Genomic DNA, 27,140 nt, shown 5'->3' with positions numbered 1-27,140 from the left:
CAAAATTGTGAGTGAGCCCTCTCCCTTGGATGAGAAGCAACCCCACACATGAATGGTCTCAGGATGCTTTACTGTTGGCATGACACAGGACTGATGGTAGCGCTCACCTTTTCTTCTCCGGACAAGCCTTTTTTCCAGATGCCCCAAACAATCGGAAAGAGGCTTTATCGGAGAATATGACTTTGCCCCAGTCCTTAGCAGTCCATTCACCATACTTTCTGCAGAAGATCAATCTGTCCCTGATGTTTTTTTTTGGAGAAAAGTGGCTTCTTTGCTGCCCTTCTTGACACCAGGCCATCTTCCAAAAGTCTTCGCCTCACTGTGCATGCAGATGCGCTCACACCTGCCTGCTGCCATTCCTGAGCAAGCTCTGCACTGGTGGCACTCCGATCCCGCAGCTGAATCCTGTTTAGGAGACGATCCTGGCGCTTGCTGGACTTTCTTGGACGCCCTGAAGCCTTCTTAACAAGAATTGAACCTCTTTCCTTGAAGTTCTTGATGATCCTATAAATTGTTGATTGAGGTGCAATCTTAGTAGCCACAATATCCTTGCCTGTGAAGCCATTTTTATGCAACGCAATGATGGCTGCACGCGTTTCTTTGCAGGTCACCATGGTTAACAATGGAAGAACAATGATTTCAAGCATCACCCTCCTTTTAACCCAATCAGCCTGACATAATGATCTCCAGCCTTGTGCTCGTCAACATTCTCACCTGAGTTAACAAGACGATTACTGAAATGATCTCAGCAGGTCCTTTAATGACAGCAATGAAATGCAGTGGAAAGGTTTTTTGGGATTAAGTTAATTTTCATGGCAAAGAAGGACTATGCAATTCATCTGATCACTCTTCATAACATTCTGGAGTATCTGCAAATTGCTATTATAAAAACTTAAAAAGGACCTTTCACCGATTATTACACTATGAACTAACTATACAGACATGTAGAGCGGCGCCCGGGGATCTCACTGCACTTACTATTATCCCCGGGCGCTGCTCCGTTCTCCTGCTATGCCCTCTGGTATCTCCGCTCACTAAGTTATAGTAGGCGGAGATTCCAGTCACTAAGTTATGGTAGGCAGAGTCTGCCCTTGTTCTGCTCTAGCGCTGGCCAATCGCAGCGCAGAGCTCACAGCCTGGGAGGTTATTTTCTCCCAGGCTGTGAGCTCTGCAATGCGATTGGCCAGCACTAAAGAACAAGGGCAGACTCCGCCTACCATAACTTAGGGAACGGAGATACCGTAGGGCATAGCGGGAGAACAGAGCGGCGCCCAGGGATAATAGTAAGTGCAGTGAGATCCCCGGGCGCTGCTCTACATGTCTGTATAGTTAGTTCATAGTGTAATAATCGGTGAAAGGTCCTCTTTAAGCAGCAACTTTTCCAATATTTATGTAATTCTCAAAACTTTTGGCCACGACTGTATTGCACACTGAAGCTCTGTATATTGCGAACCCGTTGTCAGAAACGGCTAATAATTGGAAAGAGGCCCAGGAACTGTTTAAAAACCATCTTATGGATAGGGCTGGGGATAAACGTTTATTCAGGACACAGAACTATTTTGTGGAGGGCGAGCGTGCCGGGCACCTGTTAGCCACAATAATTCAAGTACAATCAGGTCCCTCTTGTGTGACCTCCATAAGGGATGCACAGAGCAATCTAGTAACGGGAGATGTGGATATTATGGGGGTGTTTCATGCCCATTTTGAGGAGGTTTATCGATCTAAGTTAGGGATCTCCTCGTCACATAGGGAGCAATACTTAAATAGCATTTTGATGCCTAACTTGTCAGAGGACCATCGGGAGATGCTGGATGGGGATATTCAGTTAAAGCTGGCATCCTCAAACTGCGGCCCTCCAGCAAAACTACAACTCCCAGCATGCCCGAACAGCCTACAGGTATCAGCCTACAGCAGGGCATTGTGGGAATTGTAGTTTTACAACAGCTGGAGGGCCGCAGTTTGAGGATGCCTGAGTTAGAGGAACTTGAACTGGCATTGCGTTCTTTTCCTAATGAAAGGGTGATCGGGGGAGATGGCCTACCTGGAGAATTTTACAAAAAACATCAAGAGTTGCTACTCCCACATCTTAGAGGTTTTCAGAGACGCCTATCATACGAGTACTTTGCCAAAATCGATGACAGAGGCGATAGTGGTAGTGCTTCCAAAATCGGGGCAAGGATCTCACTCTGGTAGATTCCTATCGACCTATTTCTCTTCTGACAGTCGATATTAAAATGTTAGCTAAGGTTCTAGCTAAAAGACTTTTATGTGTTATATCCACCATTGTCCATGAAGACCAGTGTGGTTTTATGCCTGGAAAATCGACATCCCTTAATTTAAGACAGTTGTTCGTAAATCTCCAGTTGGAAAAAGAGAGGGGGGGGGGGAGGGTTGTCGGGCTGTGGTCTCGCTCGACGCTGCCAAAGCCTTTGACAGTGTGGAGTGGGATTACCTCTGGGCAGTTATGACTAAAATGGGATTTGGCCCTGCATTTATTAATTGAGTGAAGCTACTATATAGCCAACCACGTGCTAGACTAAGAATTAAAGGGGGAATCTCTCCAGTGTTGGAGCTTGAGAGGGGCACGAGGCAGGGGTGTCCCTTGACGCCCCTTTTATTTGCAATCACAATAGAACCCTTGGCCTGCCTCCTTAGATCTACTCCACTAATGTGGGGCCTTGGGAGGGGAGATTTGGAGGAACGAGTATCGCTATATGCAGATGATATGTTGCTATATGTGGAAGATATGGCATCATCTATTGACCCAATTATATAGCTTATCTCTGATTTCGGAAGACAGTCTGGTTTGCCTATCAACTGGACTAAATCGGTGATTCTCCCACTTTCTCCGCTCCCACAGACTATGTCTTGACCACAATAACCTTCAGGTAGTGTCACCCTTCAAGTATTTAGGGGTTGAGATTTCAACTAATCCCCATAAATATATTCCCGATAATATAACACCACTATTGGCCAAGTTTAAACTCAAGGTAGCTTCCTGGCATAAACTCCCCTTGTCCCTAATTGGGCAACTTGATCAAAATGGTGCTAATGCCACAACTTTTATACCTGCTCCCAGGGGGGATAAAAATCAATGATTTTTTTTTAATAAAATGCTTTTTGAGGAAAATATATTACCATCCAAAGGTTATTCCATCATGAAATAAAGATTATATATACTCGAGTATAAGCCGACCCGAGTATAAGCCGAGCCCCTAATTTTACCCCCCAAAAAAAAAATGGGAAAAATTATTGACTCGAGTATAAGACTAGGGTGGGAAATGCAGCTATAATGCAGAGTGTATGTGTATATAATGCACACACTCTACATTATATACACACATCTGCAAGAGGGTGACTCCCTGTATTTAATGCAGAGTGTGTGCCACAAACAGTGCCATCCACAGATCCCCCCTAAACAGTGCCATCCACAGATCCCCCCTCCCCTAAACAGTGCCATGATGGCACTGTTTAGGGGAGGGGGTATCTGTGGATGGCACTGTAGGGGGATCTGTGGATGGCACTGCCATCCACAGATCCCCCTACAGTGCCATCCACAGATCCCCCTACAGTGCCATCCACAGATCCCCCTACAGTGCCATCCACAGATCCCCCTACAGTGCCATCCACAGATCCCCCTACAGTGCCATCCACAGATCCCCCTACAGTGCCATCCACAGATCCCCCTACAGTGCCATCCACAGATCCCCCTACAGTGCCATCCACAGATCCCCCTACAGTGCCATCCACAGATCCCCCTACAGTGCCATCCACAGATCCCCCTACAGTGCCATCCACAGATCCCCCTACAGTGCCATCCACAGATCCCCCTACAGTGCCATCCACAGATCCCCCTACAGTGCCATCCACAGATCCCCCTACAGTGCCATCCACAGATCTCCCTACAGTGCCATCCACAGATCCCCCTACAGTGCCATCCACAGATCCCCCTACAGTGCCATCCACAGATCCCCCTACAGTGCCATCCACAGATCCCCCTCCCCGACGCTCACAGCAGTATATATAAGTAACCTTTAATTGTGGATATCTTACTTTGTACTTTGTCTTTGCTCCGGTAATACAGGCAGTGCGGGGAGCGGCGCTCACTCACTGACGTCACGCGCCTTCTCCCACTAGGCGGCGCAGGCGCGTGACGTCAGTTAGTGAGCGCCGCCCCCCGCACTGCCTGTATTACCGGAGCTAAGACCTAGACTCGAGTATAAGACGAGGAGGCTTTTTGAGCACAAAAATATGTGCCAAAAAACTTGTCTTATACTCGAGTATATACGGTAGTTTTTTAATTATGTAGAATAAGGCTGGACGTAGACTCCCATATTGTTGAATGGATTAGGCAGTGGCTGAGGGACAGACAACAGAGGGTTGTAGTCAATGGAGTATATTCAGACCATGGTCTTGTTACCAGTGGGGTACCTCAGGGATCGGTTCTGGGACATATATTGTTTAATATATATTGCAGAAGGCCTCGATGGTAAGGTGTGTCTTTTTTCTGATGACACAAAGATTTGTAACAGGGTTTATGTTCCTGGAGGGATACACCAAATGGAAAAGGATTTAGGAAAACTAGAGGAATGGTCAAAAATCTGGCAACTAAAATTTAACGTTGATAAGTGCAAGATAATGCACCTGGGGCGTAAAAACCCAAGAGCAGAATATAAAATCAGTGATACTGTCCTAACCTCAGTATCTGAGGAAAGGGATTTAGGGGTCATTATTTCAGAAGACTTAAAGGTTGGCAGACAATGTCATAGAGCAGCAGGAAATGCTAGCAGAATGCTTGGGTGTATAGGGAGAGGCATTACCAGTAGAAAGAGGGAGGTGCTCATGCCGCTCTACAGAGCACTAGTGAGACCTCATTTGGAGCATTGTGCTCAGTACTGGAGGCCATATCTCCAGAAGGATATTGATACTTTGGAGAGAGTTCAGAGAAGAGCTACTAAACTGGTACATGGATTGCAGGATAAAACTTACCAGGAAAGATTAAAGGACCTTAACATGTATAGCTTGGAAGAAAGAAGAGACAGAGGGGATATGATAGAAACATTTAAATACATAAAGGGAATCAACAAGGTAAAAGAGGAGAGAATATTTAAAAGAAGAAAAACTGCTACAAGAGGACATAGTTTTAAATTAGAGGGGCAAAGGTTTAAAAGTAATATCAGGAAGTATTACTTTACTGAGAGAGTAGTGGATGCATGGAATAGCCTTCCTGCAGAAGTGGTAGCTGCAAATACAGTGAAGGAGTTTAACCACCTCAGCCCCCAGTGCTTAAACACCCTGAAAGACCAGGCCACTTTTTACACTTCTGACCTACCCTACTTTCACCATTTATTGCTCGGTCATGCAACTTACCACCCAAATGAATTTTACCTCCTTTTCTTCTCACTAATAGAGCTTTCATTTGGTGGTATTTCATTGCTGCTGACATTTTTACTTTTTTTGTTATTAATCGAAATTTAACGATTTTTTTGCAAAAAAATGACATTTTTCACTTTCAGTTGTAAAATTTTGCAAAAAAAATGACATCCATATATAAATTTTGCTCTAAATTTATTGTTCTACATGTCTTTGATAAAAAAAAAATGTTTGGGTAAAAAAAAAATGGTTTGGGTAAAAGTTATAGCGTTTACAAACTATGGTACAAAAATGTGAATTTCCGCTTTTTGAAGCAGCTCTGACTTTCTGAGCACCTGTCATGTTTCCTGAGGTTCTACAATGCCCAGACAGTACAAACACCCCACAAATGACCCCATTTCGGAAAGTACACACCCTAAGGTATTCGCTGATGGGCATAGTGAGTTCATAGAACTTTTTATTTTTTGTCACAAGTTAGCGGAAAATGATGATTTTTTTTTTTTCTTACAAAGTCTCATATTCCACTAACTTGTGACAAAAAATAAAAACTTCCATGAACTCACTATGCCCATCACGAAATACCTTGGGGTCTCTTCTTTCCAAAATGGGGTCACTTGTGGGGTAGTTATACTGCCCTGGCATTCTAGGGGCCCAAATGTGTGGTAAGGAGTTTGAAATCAAATTCTGTAAAAACTGACCAGTGAAATCCGAAAGGTGCTCTTTGGAATGTGGGCCCCTTTGCCCACCTAGGCTGCAAAAAAGTGTCACACATCTGGTATCTCCGTATTCAGTAGAAGTTGGGGAATGTGTTTTGGGGTGTCATTTTACATATACCCATGCTGGGTGAGATAAATATCTTGGTCAAATGCCAACTTTGTATAAAAAAATGGGAAAAGTTGTCTTTTGCCAAGATATTTCTCTCACCCAGCATGGGTATATGTAAAAAGACACCCCAAAACACATTCCCCAACTTCTCCTGAATACGGAGATACCAGATGTGTGACACTTTTTTGCAGCCTAGGTGGGCAAAGGGGCCCATATTCCAAAGAGCACCTTTCGGATTTCACTCGTCATTTTTTACAGAATTTGATTTCAAACTCCTTACCACACATTTGGGCCCCTAGAATGCCAGGGCAGTATAACTACCCCACAAGTGACCCCATTTTGGAAAGAAGAGACCCCAAGGTATTCGCTGATGGGCATAGTGAGTTCATGGAAGTTTTTATTTTTTGTCACAAGTTAGTGGAATATGAGACTTTGTATGAAAAAAAAAAATATATAAAAAAAATCATCATTTTCCACTAACTTGTGACAAAAAATAAAAAATTCTAGGAACTCGCCATGCCCCTCACGGAATACCTTGGGGTGTCTTCTTTCCAAAATGGGGTCACTTGTGGGGTAGTTATACTGCCCTGGCATTTTCCAGGGGCCCTAATGTGTGGTAAGTAGGTAAATGACCAGTGAAATCCAAAAGGTGCTCTTTGGAATATGGGCCCCTTTGCCCACCTAGGCTGCAAAAAAGTGCCACACATGTGGTATCTCCGTACTCAGGAGAAGTTGGGGAATGTGTTTTGGGGTGTCTTTTTACATATACCCATGCTGGGTGAGAGAAATATCTTGGCAAAAGACAACTTTTCCCATTTTTTTATACAAAGTTGGCATTTGACCAAGATATTTATCTCACCCAGCATGGGTATATGTAAAAAGACACCCCAAAACACATTCCCCAACTTCTCCTGAGTACGGCGATACCAGATGTGTGACACTTTTTTGCAGCCTAGATGCGCAAAGGGGCCCAAATTCCTTTTAGGAGGGCATTTTTAGACATTTGGATACCAGACTTCTTCTCACGCTTTGGGGCCCCTAGAATGCCAGGGCAGTATAAATACCCCACATGTGACCCCATTTTGGAAAGAAGACACCCCAAGGTATTCAATGAGGGGCATGGCGAGTTCATAGAAATTTTTTTTTTTTGGCACAAGTTAGCGGAAATTGATATTTTTTATTTTTTTCTCACAAAGTCTCCCGTTCCGCTAACTTGGGACAAAAATTTCAATCTTTCATGGACTCAATATGCCCCTCACGGAATACCTGGGGGTGTCTTCTTTCCGAAATGGGGTCACATGTGGGGTATTTATACTGCCCTGGCATTCTAGGGGCCCTAAAGCGTGAGAAGAAGTCTGGAATATAAATGTCTAAAAAATTTTACGCATTTGGATTCCGTGAGGGGTATGGTGAGTTCATGTGAGATTTAATTTTTTGTCACAAGTTAGTGGAATATGAGACTTTGTAAGAAAAAAAAAAAATAATTCCGCTAACTTGGGCCAAAAAAAATGTCTGAATGGAGCCTTACAGGGGGGTGATCAATGACAGGGGGGTGATCAATGACAGGGGGGTTGATCAATGACAGGGGGTTGATCAATAACAGGGGGGTGATCAATAACAGGGGGGTGATCAATGATAGGGGGGTGATCAATGACAGGGGGGTGATCAATGACAGGGGGGTGATCAATGACAGGGGGGGTGATCAATGACAGGGGGGGTGATCAATGACAGGGGGGGTGATCAATGACAGGGGGGGTGATCAATGACAGGGGGGGTGATCAATGACAGGGGGGTGATCAATGACAGGGGGGTGATCAATGACAGGGGTGGTGATCAATGACAGGGGTGGTGATCAATGACAGGGGGGTGATCAGGGAGTCTATATGGGGTGATAACCACAGTCATTTATCACGCCCGTGTAAGGCTTCATTCAGACGTCCGGATGCGTTTTGCGGATCCGATCCATCCATCAGTGGATCCGTAAAAATCATGCGGACGTCTGAATGGAGCTTTACAGGGGGGTGATCAATGACAGGGGGGTAATCAATGACAGGGGGGTGATCAGGGAGTCTATATGGGGTGATCACCACAGTCATTGATCATGCCCCTGTAAGGCTTCATTCAGACGTCCGGATGCGTTTTGCGGATCCGATCCATCTATCAGTGGATCCGTAAAAATCATGCGGACGTCTGAATGGAGCTTTACAGGGGGGTAATCAATGACAGGGGGGTGATCAGGGAGTCTATATGGGGTGATAACCACAGTCATTGATCATGCCCCTGTAAGGCTTCATTCAGACGTCCGGATGCGTTTTGCGGATCCGATCCATCTATCAGTGGATCCGTAAAAATCATGCGGACGTCTGAATGGAGCTTTACAGGGGGGTGATCAATGACAGGGGGGTAATCAATGACAGGGGGGTGATCAGGGAGTCTATATGGGGTGATCACCACAGTCATTGATCATGCCCCTGTAAGGCTTCATTCAGACGTCCGGATGCGTTTTGCGGATCCGATCCATCTATCAGTGGATCCGTAAAAATCATGCGGACATCTGAATGGAGCTTTACAGGGGGGTGATCAGGGAGTCTATATGGGGTGATCACCACAGTCATTGATCATGCCCCTGTAAGGCTTCATTCAGACGTCCGGATGCGTTTTGCGGATCCGATCCATCTATCAGTGGATCCGTAAAAATCATGCGGACGTCTGAATGGAGCTTTACAGGGGGGTAATCAATGACAGGGGGGTGATCAATGACAGGGGGGTGATCAGGGAGTCTATATGGGGTGATAACCACAGTCATTGATCATGCCCCTGTAAGGCTTCATTCAGACGTCCGGATGCGTTTTGCGGATCCGATCCATCTATCAGTGGATCCGTAAAAATCATGCGGACATCTGAATGGAGCTTTACAGGGGGTTGATCAATGACAGGGGGGTAATCAATGACAGGGGGGTGATCAGGGAGTCTATATGGGGTGATCAGGGGTGATTAGGGGTGATCGGGGGCTAATAAGGGGTTAATAAGTGACGGGGGGGGGTGTAGTGTAGTGTAGTGGTGCTTGGTGGGACTTTACTGAGCTACCTGTGTCCTCTGGTGGTCGATCCAAACAAATGGGACCACCAGAGGACCAGGTAGCAGGTATATTAGACGCTGTTATCAAAACAGCGTCTAATATACCTGTTAGGGGTTAAAAAAAACACATCTCCAGCCTGCCAGCGAACGATCGCCGCTGGCAGGCTGGAGATCAACTCTCTTACCTTCCGTTCCTGTGAGCGCGCGCGCCTGTGTGCGCGCGTTCACAGGAAATCTCGCGTCTCGCGAGAGGACGCGCCGGCGCGTCCAGGAGGAATGAATCAACCACCTCCAGGACGCGTCTGTGCGTACAGCGGTCCGGAGGTGGTTAAGCATGCATGGGATAGGCATAAGGCCATCCTTCATTTAGGATAGGGCCAGGGGCTATCCATAGTATTTAGTATATTGGGCAGACTGGATGGGCCAAATGGTTCTTATCTGCGGACACATTCTATGTTTCTATATGTGTAATTTTTTTGGTAAATAAATTCCATTATTCCATTCACAATGTCATGCTCTTCCAGAGGTTTTGTAAGATTATTGGGCAGTTTCTCTGCCTACAAGATATTATCACAGATGCTTGGTTTACTTTTGCAGTTCTCAAAACTGAATTTGACTCAGCAGAGATCACATGCCTCTTCTTCACAGCAAAAATTTTATAACATGAACAGAGTTGCGAAAAATACCTTAATCCTAACTTCTACAAACCTATGAATGCAGAATCAACCTAATATGAAAAGTTGTTTAAATCTTCATCTACTTGCATATTATAAGTTATACCAGCAAGAATTAGTCTTTATGTAGAAAACTATGATTTAAATCAAGCCTTACTGACTAGTGATTTAAATAATTTTGATTTAAATCAAATCCACCCTGCCTGCTCCATAACTTGCCTGTCTGGATACCCATGCACTATTTTTACAAGGTACAGCAAAGGATTAATTATGAAACCTTGCAGAGGGGTAAAGAGACGGGGGGGGGGGAGGCTTGGCCTTGCCTAACCCATTTTTAAACTTCCTATCAGCTCAGATGCAGCATTTTAAGGGATGGAGTGTGACTGGGGGTGCTGGGAAGTGTGGGGGGCTTACAGATGCTCTCCCCCTGTTGCGTTCTTGGAGAGGTATGTGGAGCCAAGATTAAAATCCTCCCCAATCATCGGGTTTATGAAGAAGGTATGGGGAAAGGTTAGGGAAATTTTGAATGTCTCTTCTGGACTACTGAATATTTTGCCCATTTGGAATAACCCTGCCCTGTCGGAACTTTCTTGTCTGACGGGCTTTTCCCTTTGGGAAAAGAAGCTAATTTGAAATATTAGTCAGCTTTACTCCAATGGAATTCTGAAACCGTTTCAGCCCCTCTGCACTGAGTTTGGATTACCCTCTACTCATTTCTACAAATACTTGCAGCTTGGACATGCTCTGGATTCACAATCCAGAAAATCTTCCCTGCAATTTACTTCTAATCAGCTGCTCAGTAAGGTTGTTGGGACGGGGTTAGTGAAGGGTGCTATCTCAGCTGTCTATCAGTCGTTACATGGAGAATTCCTGCTTACGGTAAAATTAAAGTGTGAAAAAGATCTGGGAGCTATAGAGGATACCCAATGGGAAGAGACACTAGCTATGACCCCAAACTTGTCCCTCAGTGAAGCAGCAAGATTGTTGCAGTTATTAATGATTCACAGGGTCTATAGGACCCCACTATTTCTATGTAAGATTGGCTATAGGGGAGATTCCTCCTGTCCCAAATGTCGGGAAGAAGGGGCTGATTTAATCCACATGTTATGGAACTGCAGTGCCTTGAATAGATATTGGGGAGACATTATAGACCTACTCAATACAGTAACCCCAAATTGTGCCTACTTGGCATTTTTGATTCTGATCATTTACAAACCCCTATTATTACCGGAATTAATAGAATGCTTCCTCCTAGCATAACTGACTTTATTGCTAGGCTGAATGGTATAATACGGCTGGAAAGGGGGATATATCTTAAAGGGATTCTGTCATGACATTTTAGGCCTATAACCTAAACATATGGCCAGGTCCGTCCAAATAGCATGAATCTGAAACTGTCCTTATTAAATGTGCCTGTGGTTCTATTAGCACATAAAACAGGTTTTTATGCCGCCTTCCTCCTCACCTCAGCGCCGCCTCCGCAACCGTCCGGTCCCTCAGGTTATGCCTAGTGCGCACGCGCGGGATCTGGCAGAGGGACCGGACGATTGTGGAGGCGGTGCTGAGGTGAGGAGGAAGGCGGCACTATAGACAGAGAGGGCGGCGATTTCTAGTGGGAAGGCGGCGCTGGGCACCAGACGGAGATGGCTGCAGCCGGGCACCCTGTATGAAGCGACGTCCCCTTGGGCACCTTAAGTAGGTGAATGACAGTTTATAAAAACCTGTTTTATGTGCTAATAGAACCACAGGCACATTTAATAAGGACAGTTTCAGATTCATGCTATTTGGACGGACCTGGCCATATGTTTAGGTTATCGGCCTAAAATGGCATGACAGAATCCCTTTAAGCGAAATTGCATTTCGAAATTCAAGGCTATTTGGGGCTTGTGGATCGATAGATCTGGAGTATGTAGTCTTTGGCTTGCTCTTACTAGAGGTGTGGGAAGTGTTATACAGTAAGAGTGCAGGAATATTTGTTTTGTGGGTGTCCTGGGGGGGTGCAGTTGACACCTCGGAAAAGCCTCAATGTCCCTTCTTATATGATTGATTTATACTACTGCCATTTTGCTATAATTGTTTACAAGATATACACTATTAGTCCGTCTCGAGTGGGGAAGGTGGGGAAAAGTTTTGGGGTTGCATTTATTGAATATCTCTATTCTTAATATAAAGTGATGATTACCACTATGTTAACATGTTTATATCTTGGAATTGACTGTATGTTTACAATTTGCAAATTGTCCATTTAAAAAAAAAAAAATCTGATCAAAAAAATGAATGCACTGGGACAAAACGGATGCGTTTTTTCCCCAGTATTGAGACCCTTTACCGGATGTCAATCCCGGCAAAGAATAACGCTAGTGTGAAAGCACCCAAGCCCACTGACTGTACCTGGCCTCGTCGTTTAGTCTGCGCCCGGGTCCTGCGCCTCGGAACTTTACGTCAGCTTTAAACCCATCGAAGAGTTTCTTCATGGCGTCTAATAATAAGATCCAGCAGAGATCAGCCAGGCGAGGGATGACAGCTCTACCCGGAAGTGCTTTCTCCTCAGGACTGCCTGTGCAGGCGAATGGCAGCCCCGGTACCAATCAGAGGAGGAGAGGCGTTATTTCCGGCGACCCGCTGAAGAGGGGAGCGACGAGACGGGGACCTGCTTACCAACTATGTCGCATACGTTTAAGCCGGGAGACCTAGTGTTCGCCAAGATGAAGGGATACCCGCACTGGCCGGCCCGGGTTAGTACATGGGGGAGGGACGCCAAGGTCTATACGTGCAGGGCCTTCAGCTTATGTAGCTGCTCTCCCCTTGTCCTAATTAGATTGTGTGCCCACCTCTAGGCGCCAGGTTGGGGGCTGGGAATCACGCCTGCTCTGTGCCCGCACATGTAAATAATGTTTCATCTGCTCTTTGATTAGGTTGACGATGTCAAGGATGGAGCCGTGAAACCCCCGCCCAGCAAGTACCCTATATTCTTCTACGGTACCCATGAAACGTAAGTGACTCTGGAAAATGAAAGCAGCGCTCTGATTGGTGGCTGCGGACCTGCGCGCGCCACTGCGAATGTTTACCCGGTGTAACCTGCCCTCATGTCGTGATGGCCACCTAGGCAGCCATGTTTCTCTGTGGCACCATGTGTCCTAGCTAGTCTACAAACGGTGATCCTTCTACTCCCCAGCATACAGCATTGATGTGTGCAACTATATGATTCTCAGCTTGCCAGCCATTGACTCGCAATGACTGTGTGGTGTGCTTTCCAATATAGTAAAGGAAAATGTTCCTTTTTGATCTCAGGTATACATCATTATTACGTTAATAATATTGATCCAAAGTGTGTTTGGCTAGTTTCCATATGCATGTTAGAGACCTCCTTGTCTATTATTTCATTATTTTATGCGGTTTGAGTTTTAGAAATGTTATATATTTAGATAATTTTGCACTATTTTACATAGTTTCTAATGCTGAAAAAAGACATCTGTCCATCTAGTCCTGCAGAAATGCATCTGTATGTCTTCCGTTCCGTTTTTGTGGAACCATCTTTTTAAAAAAAAAAATTCTATGTAATTACTGTATATGGCGAAACAAAACGGAACAACGGATCAGTAAAAACCAGCCCGCAAAACACTGAAAAAGCCATACGGTCTTGTGCATGAGCCCTAACTGCCTGGATCAACGACCCCTCTAGTAGCTATATCCTGTAATATTATTACACTCCAGAAATACATCCAGGCCCCTCTTGAATTCTTTTAGTGAACTCACCATCACCACCTCCTCAGGCAGAGAGTTCCATAGTCTCACTGCTCTTACCATAAAGAATCCTTTTCTATGTTTGTGTACAAACCTTCTTTCCTCCAGATGTAGAGGATGTCCCCTCGTCACAGTCCTGGGGATAAATAGATGATGGGATAGATCTCTGTACTGACCCCTGATATATTTATACATAGTAATTAGATCTCCCCTCAGTCGTCTTTTTTTCTAACGTGAATAACCCTAATTTTGATAATCTTTCAGGGTACTGTAGTTGCCCCATTCCAGTTATTACTTTAGTTGCCCTCCTCTGGACCTTCTCCAGCTCTGCTATGTCTGCCTTGTTCACAGGAGCCCAGAACTGTACACAGTACTCCATCTGTGGTCTGACTAGTGATTTGTAAAGTGGTAGGAATATGTTCTCTATGCCCCTTATTTTAGCAATTGAGTATTCTACCGATTTATTTTTACAATTAATCGAGTACTATAATAAGAAAACATTTACTGTTTTCCTTTATAAAAACTCATCAGACCCCCTGCCATCAGTCCCCCTGTGCGATCAGCTCAAGTGCATTAGGCCTCTTTCACACTTGCGTTGTTGGGATCCGGCATGCACTTCCGTTGCCGGAGGTGCCTGCCGGATCCGTAACAACGCAAGTGTACTGAAAGCATTTGAAGACGGAACCGTCTTCCAAATGCTTTCAGTGTTACTATGGCACCCAGGACGCTATTAAAGTCCTGGTTGCCATAGTAGTAGCGGGGAGCGGGGGAGCGGTATACTTACAGTCCGTGCGGCTCCCCGGGCGCTCCAGAATGACGTCAGAGCGCCCCATGCGCATGGATGACGTGATCCATGTGATCACGTGATCCATGCGCTTGGGGCGCCCTGACGTCACTCTGGAGCGCCCGGGGAGCCGCACGGACGGTAAGTATGCTGCTCCCCTGCTCCCCGCTACACTTACCATGGCTGTCAGGACTTTAGCGTCCCGGTAGCCATGGTAACTATTCAGAAAAAGCTAAACGTCGGGTCCGGCAATGCGCCGAAACGACGTTTAGCTTAAGGCCGGATCCGGATCAATGCCTTTCAATGGGCATTGATCCCGGATCCGGCCTTGCGGCAAGTCTTCAGGATTTTTGGCCGGAGCAAAAAGCGCAGCATGCTGCGGTATTTTCTCCGGCCAAAAAACGTTCCGTACCGGAACTGAAGACATCCTGATGCATCCTGAACGGATTACTCTCCATTCAGAATGCATTAGGATAATCCTGATCAGTATTCTTCCGGCATAGAGTCCCGACGACGGAACTCTATGCCGGAAGACAATAACGCAAGTGTGAAAGAGCCCTTAGTTACCCCCCCAGTGCCATCAGCTCAACTATCCACCAGTGCCAGCAGTTCCTCCAGTGCCTTCAGCTCCACTCCCCCAGTGCCATCAGCCCCTTAATGCCATCCATTGCCATGTCCCTCTAGCCCAGTGCCTTAATGCCATCCACCATGTCCCTCAGATCAGCCCCTCCATGCCATCCATTGCCATGTCCCCCTCCCCCAGTGCCTTCATGCCATCCACCATGTCCCCCAGTGCCATCAGATCAGCCCTTCCATGTCCTCCATTCCCCCAGTGCCATCTGCCCCTCCATGCCATCCATTGCCCTGTCCCCCTCCCCCATTGCCTCCGTGCCATTCATTGCCATCTGTCCTGCTCCCCCACTGCCTCCATGCCATCCAGCATGTCCCCCACTCCACGAGTGCCATCAGATCAGCCCCTCTATGCCATGTCCCCCACTCCTCCAGTGCCATCTGCTCCTCCATGCCATCCATTGCCATCTGTCCTGCTCCCCCACTGCCTCCATGCCATCCAGCATGTTCCCCACTCCACGAGTGCCATCAGATCAGCCCCTCCATGCCATGTCCCCCACTCCTCCAGTGCCATCTGCTCCTCCATGCCATCCATTGCCATCTGTCCCCCTCCCCCAGTGCCTCCATGCCATCAGCCCTTCTATGCCATTTCCATCCATGTTCCCCAGCGCCATCAACCCCTTCAAATCACAGGTGCCCCCCTTCCCCCTGGCATAGTCCTGCTCCTGCTAACTTATACTTACCTTTCCTGGCAGTGCGCTGACATGGAGACCGCAGGAGATGGACCGCATATTCTTCCCGCCATGCACTGGGCGGGACCTGATGTCACACACAGCGTCGGCCAGCACGCTGACTGTGTGCACGTAAGGCTACTTTCACACTTGCGTTGTTCTTTTCCGGCATAGAGTTCCGTCACAGGGGCTCTATACCGGAAAAGAACTGATCAGTTTTATCCCCATGCATTCTGAATGGAGAGCAATCTGTTCAGTTTGCATCAGGATGTCTTCAGTTCAGTTGTTTTGACTGATCAGGCAAAAGAGAAAACCGCAGCATGCTACGGTTTTCTCTTCGGCGAAAAAAACTGAAGACTTGCCTGAACGCCGTATCCGGCATTTTTTCCCATAGGAATGAATTAGCGCCGGATCCGGCATTCAGAATGCCGGATCCGTCGCTCCGGCATGCGCAGATCGGTAAAAATGTGAAAAAATGTACAAGACGGATCCGTCGGTCCGCATGACAAGCGGAGAGACGGATCCGTCCTTGCAATGCATTTGTGAGACGGATCCGCACCCGGATGCGTCTCACAAATGCTTTCAGTCAGCGGCGGATCCGGCGGGCAGTTCCGACGACGGAACTGCCCGCCGGATCACACTGCCGCAAGTGTGAAAGTAGCCTTAGGCTACTTTCACATTAGTGTTTTTCTTTTCCGGCACTGAGTTCCATCACAGGGGCTCTACCGGAAAAGAAGTGATCAGGCATATCCCCATGCATTCTGAATGGAGAGCAATCCGTTCAGGATGTCTTCAGTTCAGTCCTTTTGACTGATCAGGCAAAAGAGAAAACCGTAGCATGCTACGGTTTTATCTCCGGCGAAAAAAAACTGAAGACTTGCCTGAATGCTGGATCTGGCATTTTTTTCCATAGGAATGTAGTAGTGCCGGATCCGGCATTCAAAATACCGGAATGCCTGATCCGTCCTTCCGGTCTGCACATGCGCAGACCTTTAACAATGAGGGGGAAAAAAATACCGGATCCGTTTTGCCTGATGACACCGGAAAAACGGATCCGGTATTGCAATGCATTTTTCTGACTAATCAGGCATTTTTCAGACTGATCAGGATCCTGATCAGTCTGAAAAATGCCTGATCAGTCTGAAAAAATGACATCAGTTTGCATACAGTTTGCCTGATCAGGCAGTCAGTTCAGGCAACGGAACTGCCTGCCGGAATCAAACAACGCAAGTGTGAAAGTACCCTAAGGCCCTTGCAGCGCGGTGCGGATGGGAGGCCATGGAGCAGTGGTCATGTGATTTAAACAAATCGTTGATGCAGGGAAACTGCATCGAGGATTTTTTTTATACATCTTAGTTTGTTGTTCACAAAAATTCCTAGGTCCTTTTCCATGTCATTTAGTATGTACTTGCATTATTTCTTCCAATGTGCATAACCGTAAAGTGTTAAACCTTATCTGCCCAAGCCTCCAATCTATCCAGATCCCTCTGTAGTAGTATACTGTCCTCTTCAGTGTTAATTACTTTACACAGTTTAGTGTCATCTGCAAAATTTTTTATTTTACTGTGCAAGCCTTCTACAAAATCATTAATAAATATATTGAAGAGAATAGGGTCCAATACAGACCCCTGAGGTACCCCACTAGTGACAGTGACCCAATCTGAGTATGTACCGTTAATAACCACCCTCTGTTTTCTATCATTGAGCCAGTTACTTACCCACTTACAGACATTTTCTCCCAGTCCAAGCATTCTCATTTTATATACTAACCTTTTATGTGGTACAGTGTAAAATGCTTTGAAGAAGACCAGATATGCGACGTTCATTGATTCGCCACGGTCAATTCTAGAACTTGCCTCCTCATAGAAACTGATTAAATTAGTTTCTCGCCCATTTTCCTTGGGGGACACAGGAAACCATGGGTATAGCTCTGCTCCCTAGGAGGCATGACACTAAGTGAAAGCTGTAAGCCCCTCCTCCATCAGCTATACCCTCAGCCTGGAGAGAGAGACTGCCAGTTTATGCTTAGTGTCCAAGGAGGCAAGACACTCCCTGCTTAGGCAGGGTCGCTTTCCTATAATTTTTTATTTTTTGCGTTATTTGTTGTTTTTAATTCGGTTTTTTTCTACTTGCAGGGACAACAGAGGCGCACTAGACCCCTCTGTTTCTCCTGGGGTTGAGTTGCGCCAGTGCCGGTAATTCCGCACTGCCGCCTCCCCCACAGAAGACAAGGTGAACCAGGGCAGCCTCGCTCCCCTGCGTCCCGCCAGCTCAAGGGTCGCCCGCACGCCAAGTCCCTCCCCCGGCTTCCTGCCACTGCGGTGCCAGTAGCTGAAGGGGCGACCCTGCTGGATGGATTGAGGGTGAAGACAGCGGATGGTGAGAGTGGCTGCTCCAGCCTCCCACCGCTGCTACGACTACGCTTGAAGGCTCACGAGCGTTTTCCAATCATCAACCCCCCCCCCCCCCCCCAAGGGAGGTTTTTTGGTGCCCCTTTCAGGGGCACATTTCCATTGTGGGCACCTTAATGGTGAGGGGGAACTTCAGTTAGACCACCTCCCCGCAGCTTGGGGGCTCTTATGGGCATAACAGGGCCGGCAACTTACGGGGCATCCTTTGGGGGGACTTCGGTCTTCTCCAGCGGCAGGGCATCAGGGGGACGGCTGTGGGCAGGAGGCCGTCTGCCTCATCCAGGCGCGGCGGGGGCCGCGTACTTGGCACGAACGGCGCCATTTTAGCTTGGCCGGCACTTCATCTTTTTTGGGGGTTAAATCATTTTGCCGCGCGCGGCTCTGCCTTCTCCTTCAGCGCGGCGGGGGGGCGGAGCTTCCCCACATGCGCTCCCCTGCTTCGTCGGGCAGCACATCTCTAGTGCTGCGTGGAATCCTCTGCTGCCGTCCGATCCTGAAGCTCTTCATCTTTCCTCAGGAGTCACCCTCCGTGCCTGCTGCCACTCCTCCACAGCCTCCTTCAGTCTGCTGCCCTTACTACTGCCGCTTGCGCTGTCCGCGGGTCTGGTAGGACTGTTAACCCCCTCCGTGCCACCAGAGCTGCCTGGGTGTAACCCTGTTCCGTTTTTTCTCTGGGGTCTCCCCCTTTAAGTGCAACATTTTTTTTTCACCATGTCAGACCCTTCTGCAGCCGCCAAGCCTTGGTACCATGCCTGTACCGCTTGTAGGGAACCCTTTCCCCGGGGGCAGTCTGATCCGCACTGTCCTGCATGCCGGGCTCCACCGCAGCCTCAGTCGCCTGCTGTGTCGCTTCCTCTGACCCGCCTGACTGGGCTAGATCCCTGTCCCAGGCCGTGGAAAGCCTCACCCATGTCGTGGGCCGCCTAATAGACAGGCCGCCTACCCCGCAGGATGCCACTCTTACTGTCGCACCCTCCGGGTCCACTGCTTCTGCCGCTGCGGCAGGTTCACCCTCTCTTAGTGACCCTTCCCGAGCTAGGCACTCTCTCAGAAGCGTTTTAGAGTAGAGCGCGCCTCCTCCTCTGATGCCTCTCTCTCTGCCACGCGTGCGCACTCAGACGTGCCTCTCCTCTCCAAAGGATTCGCCCTCTGAAGGTGAATTGGCGGCTTCGGATTTGGAAATGGACTCGGCCCTGCCGTCCAAGCTAGCCTCAGCGATGGGTCAACTCATCTCTGATATTCGTGACACCTTTAAAGTGCAAGATGACCCCCCTAGCTCTGACGCAGCTAGCGTCTCCTTTATCAGACCCAAGCAGGCCTCCAAAGTCTTTCCAATCCACTCTGATTTCTCTTCCGTGGTGTCTAAGGCTTGGGCTCGCCCGGACCCCCGTTTTGTCAATCCCAAGAAGCTGGATATTTGCTATCCTTTTCCAGCCGATGTCGTGGCCACCTGGTCGTTCCCACCCAAGGTGGACCCCCCTGTGGCCCGTCTGTCAAAGACCACGGCCATTCCTGTTCCCGACGGGTCCTCTCTTCAGTCAGCGGAGGACCGTCGTATGGAGACCCTTTCCAAGGGCATTTTTGCTGCCTCCGGTTCTGCCCTCAGACCGGTTTTTGCCTCTGCCTGGGCGGGTAAAGCAATCTCTGCTTGGGGTATGCAGCTGGAGCAGGAGTTGGACTCGGACGTCCCCATCCAGGACCTACGTTCCTTGGCCCAGCTTATTGTTCGGGCTGGGAATTTTGTTTGTGAGGCCTCCCTTGATGCGGGAGCCCTTATAGCACGCTCCTCCGCCCTGGCCGTTTCCGTCAGGAGGGAACTCTGGCTGAAGGTTTGGAAAGCGGACGCTGCCTCCAAACGTTCCTTGGCGGGGCTACCTTTTGCGGGTTCCCGCCTTTTCGGGGCCCGCCTAGACGAGCTTATTTCGGAAGCCACGGGTGGTAAAAGCACCCATCTTCCTCAACCCCAAGCCAGGGGCGCCCCCCGCGGACGCCCTGGTGCGTCTCGTTTTCGGTCCTCCCGCAGGACCTCTGGAGCTCGCCCCGCAGCTGCCGCTTCGGCCCCTCCCCAGGATAAGCGTAGGAAGACGTTTTTTCGGGCGCAGCCCTCCTGGCGCAGGCCGCAAGCTGCCCGCACACCCGCAGCAAAGCAGTCCTCTGCCGGCTCCTCCTTTTCAGGGACGTCTGGATGGCTCACGTCTCCGACGCCTGGGCTCTCGAAATTGTGTCTTCCGGATACAAAATCGAATTCGCTCCAGATCGGTTCTTTCGCTCCCGCCCTCCGCGGGACCCGAAAAGCGCGGCTGCGTTCTCCGCGGCTGTTCAAGCCTTACTGGACAGGGGGGTGATTACCCCCGTTCCTCTAGAGGAAAGGTTCCAAGGGTTCTATTCGAACCTCTTTGTAGTTCCCAAGAAGGGAGGTTCGGTGCGGCCCATTTTGGACCTCAAAAGGCTCAACCGTTTTCTCCTCCTTCGACGGTTTCGGATGGAGTCCCTCCGTTCCGCGGTGGCTTCCCTGGAGCGGGGAGATTTCATGTCTTCCATCGATATACAGGATGCCTACCTCCATGTTCCTGTAGCCCGGTGTCACCATCGCTTCCTCCGATTCGCCGTGGGGGGCCTTCACTTCCAATTTGTCGCCCTTCCCTTTGGGCTGGCGACAGCCCCCCGGGTGTTCACCAAGGTCCTGGCCCCGGTTTTGGCCTTACTCCGCTCCAGGGGTGTTTTTCTGCTGCCGTACTTGGACGATATCCTCATCAAGGCTCCGTCCCTTTCTCAAGCGGCTGCCAGCGTGGATCTCACTCTAGAGACCCTGGCGAGGTTCGGTTGGGTCATCAACTTCCCCAAGTCCTCCCTTCCCCCCTCCAGACATCTGGTCTTCCTGGGAATGCTTTTAGACACGGGAGCGGCGGAGGTACGTCTTCCCTTGGAAAAACGTCTGACCCTCTGTCGGGCGATTCGGGGTCTCCTTCTCCACCGTCGACCGTCCTTCCGCTTCTGCATGCGGGTCTTGGGGCAGATGGTTGCCTGCTTCGAGGCGATCCCATTTGCGCAGTTTCACTCCCGCCCTCTCCAACGGGCGATCCTCTCCTCCTGGGACAAATCGCCGGAGTCTCTGGACCATCCCTTCCGTCTATCGCCTCCGGTGCGGTCATCTCTCCGCTGGTGGTTACAGGCCCCTCTTCTGGGCCAGTCCTTTCTGCCGCTCAACTGGCTGGTGGTTACAACCGATGCCAGTCTCTTAGGCTGGGGAGGCGTGTTTCCTCCCCGATCCGTCCAGGGCATTTGGTCTCCATCGGAGTCCAAACTCTCAATCAATGTCCTGGAGCTGAGAGCGGCCCTTCTGTCTCTGCGACACTGGACTCATCTGCTGCGGGGTCATCCAGTTCGTGTGCAATCGGACAACGCCACGGCCGTGGCGTACATAAACCACCAAGGGGGCACTCGCAGCGCAGCAGCGATGCGGGAGGTCACCAGCATTCTCCTTTTGGGCGGAAGCCCACGTCCCGGCTCTATCTGCAATTTTTATTCCAGGGGTGGACAATTGGGCGGCGGACTTCCTCAGTCGCACCACCGTCGACCCCGGCGAGTGGTCTCTTCACCCGGAGGTGTTCGAGGCCATTTGCCTTCGTTGGGGCATGCCGGACGTGGACCTCATGGCCTCCAAGTTCAATCACAAGGTCCCCGCCTATCTGTCCAGGGCCAGGGATCCGGGAGCTTGCGGAGCCGACGCCCTCGTTCTTCCTTGGCGAGGCTTCGCGCGTCCATACATATTCCACCCCATCCCACTCCTGCCCAAGGTCCTTCGGAAGATCGCGGCGGAAGGCGTCTCGGTGATTCTGGTTGCTCCGGACTGGCCCCGCCGGTCTTGGTACGCCGACCTCATGCTGCTCCTGGCGGACGCGCCCTGGCCGCTGCCCGCCAGGGAAGATCTTCTCTCTCAGGGACCGATCTTCCACCCGCGTTTAAGGTCCCTACGTTTGACGGCGTGGCTGTTGAGACCACCGTCCTGACGCGTAGGGGTTTTTCTGCGGACGTCGTCCGCACCATGATCCGCGCTCGTAAGCCGTCCTCTTCTAGGATCTATTATAGGACCTGGAGGACCTATTTGGGGTTCTGTGCCGATCTGGGGATTCCTCCGCTCCGCTTTTCTCTCCCCACCGTTTTGTCTTTCCTTCAGAGTGGCCTTGCCCAAGGTCTGGGTCTTAGTTCTTTGAAGGGTCAGGTGTCTGCGCTGTCCATTTTGTTTCAGCGCCCACTGGCCCCCCTTGGTCCTGTCAAGACTTTCCTGTCAAGATGGCTGTTACTGAGGCTTATCTCGCCAAGGGCAAGGTTCCGCCCCTTGGTGTTACCGCTCACTCCACTAGAGCGGTCGGGGCTTCCTGGGCTCAGAGGAATCGGGCTTCTACGGAGCAGATTTGCAAGGCGGCCACTTGGTCCTCCTTGCACACCTTCACCAAATTCTACAGGGTGCATACTCATGCGTCGGCTGACGCTGCTTTAGGCCGTCTGGTGTTGCAGGCGGCAGTTGATTGATGCCTCTGGGTGTTGGTCTGGTTGTTCTGGTCCCTCCCTTCTGGGACTGCTCTGGAACGTCCCATGGTTTCCTGTGTCCCCCAAGGAAAATGGGCGAGAAAAGGAGACTTTTGTATAACTTACCAGTAAAGTCTCTTTCTCGCTCTTCCTTGGGGGACACAGCACCCGCCCTTCATTTGGGTTTACAGTTGTGGTTCCGGCTTGGTTGCCCCCGTTGGGGCTTGACAGTTCTTTTTTTCCGGTTGGTGGTTATCTTTCACTACTTGGACACGCAACTGGCAGTCTCTCTCTCCAGGCTGAGGGTATAGCTGATGGAGGAGGGGCTTACAGCTTTCACTTAGTGTCACGCCTCCTAGGGAGCAGAGCTATACCCATGGTTTCCTGTGTCCCCCAAGGAAGAGCGAGAAAGAGACTTTACTGGTAAGTTATACAAAAGTCTCCTTTTGACATGACCGATCCCTCATGAAGCCATGCTGATATGGCATTATTTGCTTATTTTCATTGAGGTACTCAAGATAGCATCTCTTAGAAAACACTCAAACAGTTCACCCCTTACCCACGACAGATGTTAAACTTACCAGCCTATAGTTTCCAGCCTCAGTTTTTGGACCTTTTTTGAATATTAGCACCACATTCGCTATGCGCCAATTCTGTGAAACACTCCCTGTCAGTATAAAGTCCTTAAATATCAGAAATAAGGGTCTGGCTATTACATTACTTAATTCTCTTAGAATACGGGGGTGTATGCCATCTGGTCCTGGCGATTTGTCTATTTTAATCTTTTTGAAACGCCGCTGTACTTCTTCCTGGGTTAGAAAAGGCCCTTTTTACATTCTGCATTTCATCTGACAGTTTATTTGTTCAGTGAATACAGTAGAGAAAAAAATATTTAATAGCTTTTGCTTTTGCTTCATCGCTTTCTGCAACTCCCCCCTCTTTACTCTGTAAAGGGCCGACACCTTCAGATTTATACTTTTACCATTTATATAATTGAAGAACATTTTAGGGTTAGTTTTGCTCTCTTTGGCAATTTAATCTCTTTGTCTCTAGTTTGGCTGCTTTTATTTGTCTTTTACATAGTCAATTCTTTCCTTAAAGTTTTTTTCTTCCTCGCACCCTCCTTTTTTAGTTTTCTCTTCTGTCTGTCTTCTGTGAGGAAAAGGACCTGTAGTGATGTCACTGCGCTCATCACATGATCCATCACCATGGTGATGGATCATGTGATGTCAGCATAGGTCCTTTTCCTCACAGATCATCAAAGAAGACGACAGAAGAGAAGCCGGGCTGCGCGAACAAGTGGATTAAGGTGAGTTAAATTATTATATTTTTTTTATTTTATTTAACCCCTCCATCCTTATTTTACTAAGCATTCTGTATTAAAGGGCTTCTGTCACCCCCCAAAACTAATTTTTCATTTTTGGGCATATTAAAATCCTTATTGGACGTCTATTCCTTATATAGGGCTCTTACCTTGTTCTGTGGCTTAGTTTCATAAAAAATCAAGCTTTTAAAATATGCAAATGACTTCACTACCAGCAAGTAGGGAGTCTACTTGCTGGTAGCAGGCGCATCCTCCTTTTAAAAAAAATGCCCCCTCCTCCTGTTGATTGACAGGGCCAGCGAGCGCTCTCCTCCTCCGGCTGGCCCTGTCAGCATTTCAAATCCTGCGCCTTACGTGTCTTCATTCGGCGCAGGCGCTCTGAGAGAAGGACGCTCGCTTCCTCAGCACTCCCTCAGTGCGCCTGCGCCGATGACTTCTTCTCTTTCGGGTTTAGAGTTGAAGTCATCGGCGTAGGCGCACTGAGGGAGTGCTGAGGAAGCGAGCGTCCTTCTCTCAGAGCGCCTGCGCCGAATGAAGACACGTCAGGCGCGGGATTTAAAATGCTGACAGGGCCAGCCGGAGTAGGAGAGCGCTCGCTGGCCCTGTCAATCAACAGGAGGAGGGGGCTTTTTTTTTTTTTTTTTAAAAGGAGGATGCGGCGGCTATCAACAAGTAGACGCCCTACTTGCTGGTAGTGAAGTAATTTGCATATTTTAACCACCTCAGCCCCCATGGCTTAAACACCCTGAAAGAAATGACCTGTGAAATCCGAAAGGTGCTCTTTGGAATATGGGCCCCTTTGCCCACCTAGGCTGCAAAAAAAGTGTCGCACATCTGGAATCTCCGTATTCAGGAGAAGTTGGGGAATGTGTTTTGGGGTGTCATTTTACATATACCCATGCTGGGTGAGAGAAATATCTTGGCAAAAGACAACTTTTCCCATTTTTTTTTATACAAAGTTGGCATTTGACCAAGATATTTATCTCACCCAGCATGGGTATATGTAAAATGACACCCCAAAACACATTCCCCAACTTCTCCTGAATACGAAGATACCAGATGTGTGACACTTTTTTGCAGCCTAGGTGGGCAAAGGGGCCCATATTCCAAAGAGCACCTTTCGGATTTCACTGGTCATTTTTTACAGAATTTGATTTCAAACTCCTTACCACACATTTGGGCCCCTAGAATGCCAGGGCAGTATAACTACCCCACAAGTGACCCCATTTTGGAAAGAAGACACCCCAAGGTATTCGCTGATGGGCATAGTGAGTTCATGGAAGTTTTTATTTTTTGTCACAAGTTAGTGGAATATGAGACTTTGTAAGAAAAAAAATATATATATCATTTTCCACTAACTTGTGACAAAAAATAAAAAATTCTAGGAACTCGCCATGCCCCTCACGGAATACCTTGGGGTGTCTTCTTTCCAAAATAGGGTCACTTGTGGGGTAGTTATACTGCCCTGGCATTTTCCAGGGGCCCTAATGTGTGGTAAGTAGGTAAATGACCTGTGAAATCCGAAAGGTGCTCTTTGGAATGTGGGCCCCTTTGCCCACCTAGGCTGCAAAAAAGTGTCACACATGTGGTATCTCCTTATTCAGGAGAAGTTGGGGAATGTGTTTTGGGGTGTCATTTTACATATACCCATGCTGGGTGAGAGAAATATCTTGGCAAAAGACAACTTTTCCCATTTTTTTTTTTTTTATACAAAGTTGGCATTTGACCAAGATATTTCTCTCACCCAGCATGGGTATATGTAAAATGACACCCCAAAACACATTCCCCAACTTCTCCTGAATACGGAGATACCAGATGTGTGACACTTTTTTGCAGCCTAGGTGGGCAAAGGTGCCCAAATTCCTTTTAGGAGGGCATTTTTAGACATTTGGATACCAGACTTCTTCTCACGCTTTGGGGCCCCTAAAATGCCATGGCACAAGTTAGCGGAAATTGATTGTTTTGATTTTTTTTCTCACAAAGTCTCCCTTTCCGCTAACTTGGGACAAAAATTTTAATCTTTCATGGACTCAATATGCCCCTCAGCGAATACCTTGGGGTGTCTTCTTTCCAAAATGGTGTTATTTGTGGGGTGTTTGTACTGCCCTGGCATTTGAGGGTCTCCGCAATCATTACATGTATGGCCAGCATTAGGAGTTTCTGCTATTCTCCTTATATTGAGCATACAGGTAATGAGATTTTTTTTTTTTCCGTTCAGCCTCTGGGCTGAAAGAAAAAAATGAACGGCACAGATTTCTTCATTCGCATCAATCAATGTGGATGAAAAAATCTCTGCCAAAAAAAGAAAAAGGAGGGGAAAGGCGTCTGCCAGGACATAGGAGCTCCGCCCAACATCCATACCCACTTAGCTCGTATGCCCTGGCAAACCAGATTTCTCCATTCACATCAATCGATGTGGATGAATAAATCATTGCCGGGATTTTTTTTTTTATATATACAAAGTGTTTGCCAAAGTATATGAACACCGCCACCTCCTCAGCTCATATGCCTCGGCAAACGTATCTTTTACTGCAGAGGAGAAATCTCGTCTTGCAGCGCCGCATACACCGACTTGCGTGTAATCTGACAGCAGCGCAATGCTTCTGTCCGAATGCACATCAGTGCTGCAGCTAGTCGATCGGTTGGTCCACCTGGAAGGTAAAAAAAACAAAACAAAAAAGAAAAAACCAGGCCGCAACGCAATAAATTTATTAACTTTTGAACAGAACATATAAACTTTTTTTTACTGAAAGTTAACTTTTTTACTTACCGGTATTTTTTGTTTAGTTTTTTTTACCTTTATAGAACAAACCTCTCCTTCCCCATGGGACAATGTGTAAAGCGCAAATCGCCCAAAGATGTGGCAAAGTACGTTATGCACTTTATCCCAGGTGAAAGGAGAGGTTTGCAGCAGCTGTGAGTAAAAGGGCCCTAATAGCCCTGTGTGCCTGTCCTGTGAGATGCAATCCCTATGCTAAGTGTACCTGTGTGTGGTACTTCCGGAAACACTCACCAAAGTATAGGGCAGGGTAGTCAGGACAGAAATAGCGGGTGTCACGCCTTATTCGACTCCTGCTACAGACACATCTTTTTTGG

At 48.2% G+C, this 27,140-nt stretch overlaps 2 protein-coding genes across 5 annotated transcripts in view; one reads left to right on the top strand and one right to left on the bottom strand.

Annotated features, from left to right (window-relative positions):
- Nucleotides 1-12,446, bottom strand: part of UBXN6 (UBX domain protein 6) — a 278,997-nt gene extending 266,551 nt beyond the window's left edge. Inside the window, exon 1 of the mRNA XM_040417750.1 lies at nucleotides 12,342-12,446. Coding sequence (XP_040273684.1) covers nucleotides 12,342-12,424 — 83 coding nt within the window. The 5' untranslated portion in view covers nucleotides 12,425-12,446. The remainder of the gene's footprint in view (nucleotides 1-12,341) is intronic.
- A 117-nt stretch (nucleotides 12,447-12,563) lies between these two features.
- The window catches only part of HDGFL2 (HDGF like 2), a 270,439-nt gene continuing 255,862 nt past the window's right edge, over nucleotides 12,564-27,140 (top strand). For all 4 annotated transcript variants that reach the window (XM_040417749.1, XM_040417747.1, XM_040417748.1 and 1 more), the window contains exons 1-2: nucleotides 12,564-12,685; nucleotides 12,866-12,942. In XM_040417749.1, the coding sequence (XP_040273683.1) occupies nucleotides 12,614-12,685; nucleotides 12,866-12,942 (149 nt within the window). In that variant the 5' untranslated portion in view covers nucleotides 12,564-12,613. The remainder of the gene's footprint in view (nucleotides 12,686-12,865; nucleotides 12,943-27,140) is intronic.

Source organism: Bufo bufo, chromosome 2 (genome assembly GCF_905171765.1).
Source record: "Bufo bufo chromosome 2, aBufBuf1.1, whole genome shotgun sequence".
NCBI lineage: Eukaryota > Metazoa > Chordata > Amphibia > Anura > Bufonidae > Bufo > Bufo bufo.
The sequence above is the reverse complement of the archived record's forward strand: the minus strand, read 5'-3'. Positions and strand labels throughout refer to the sequence as shown.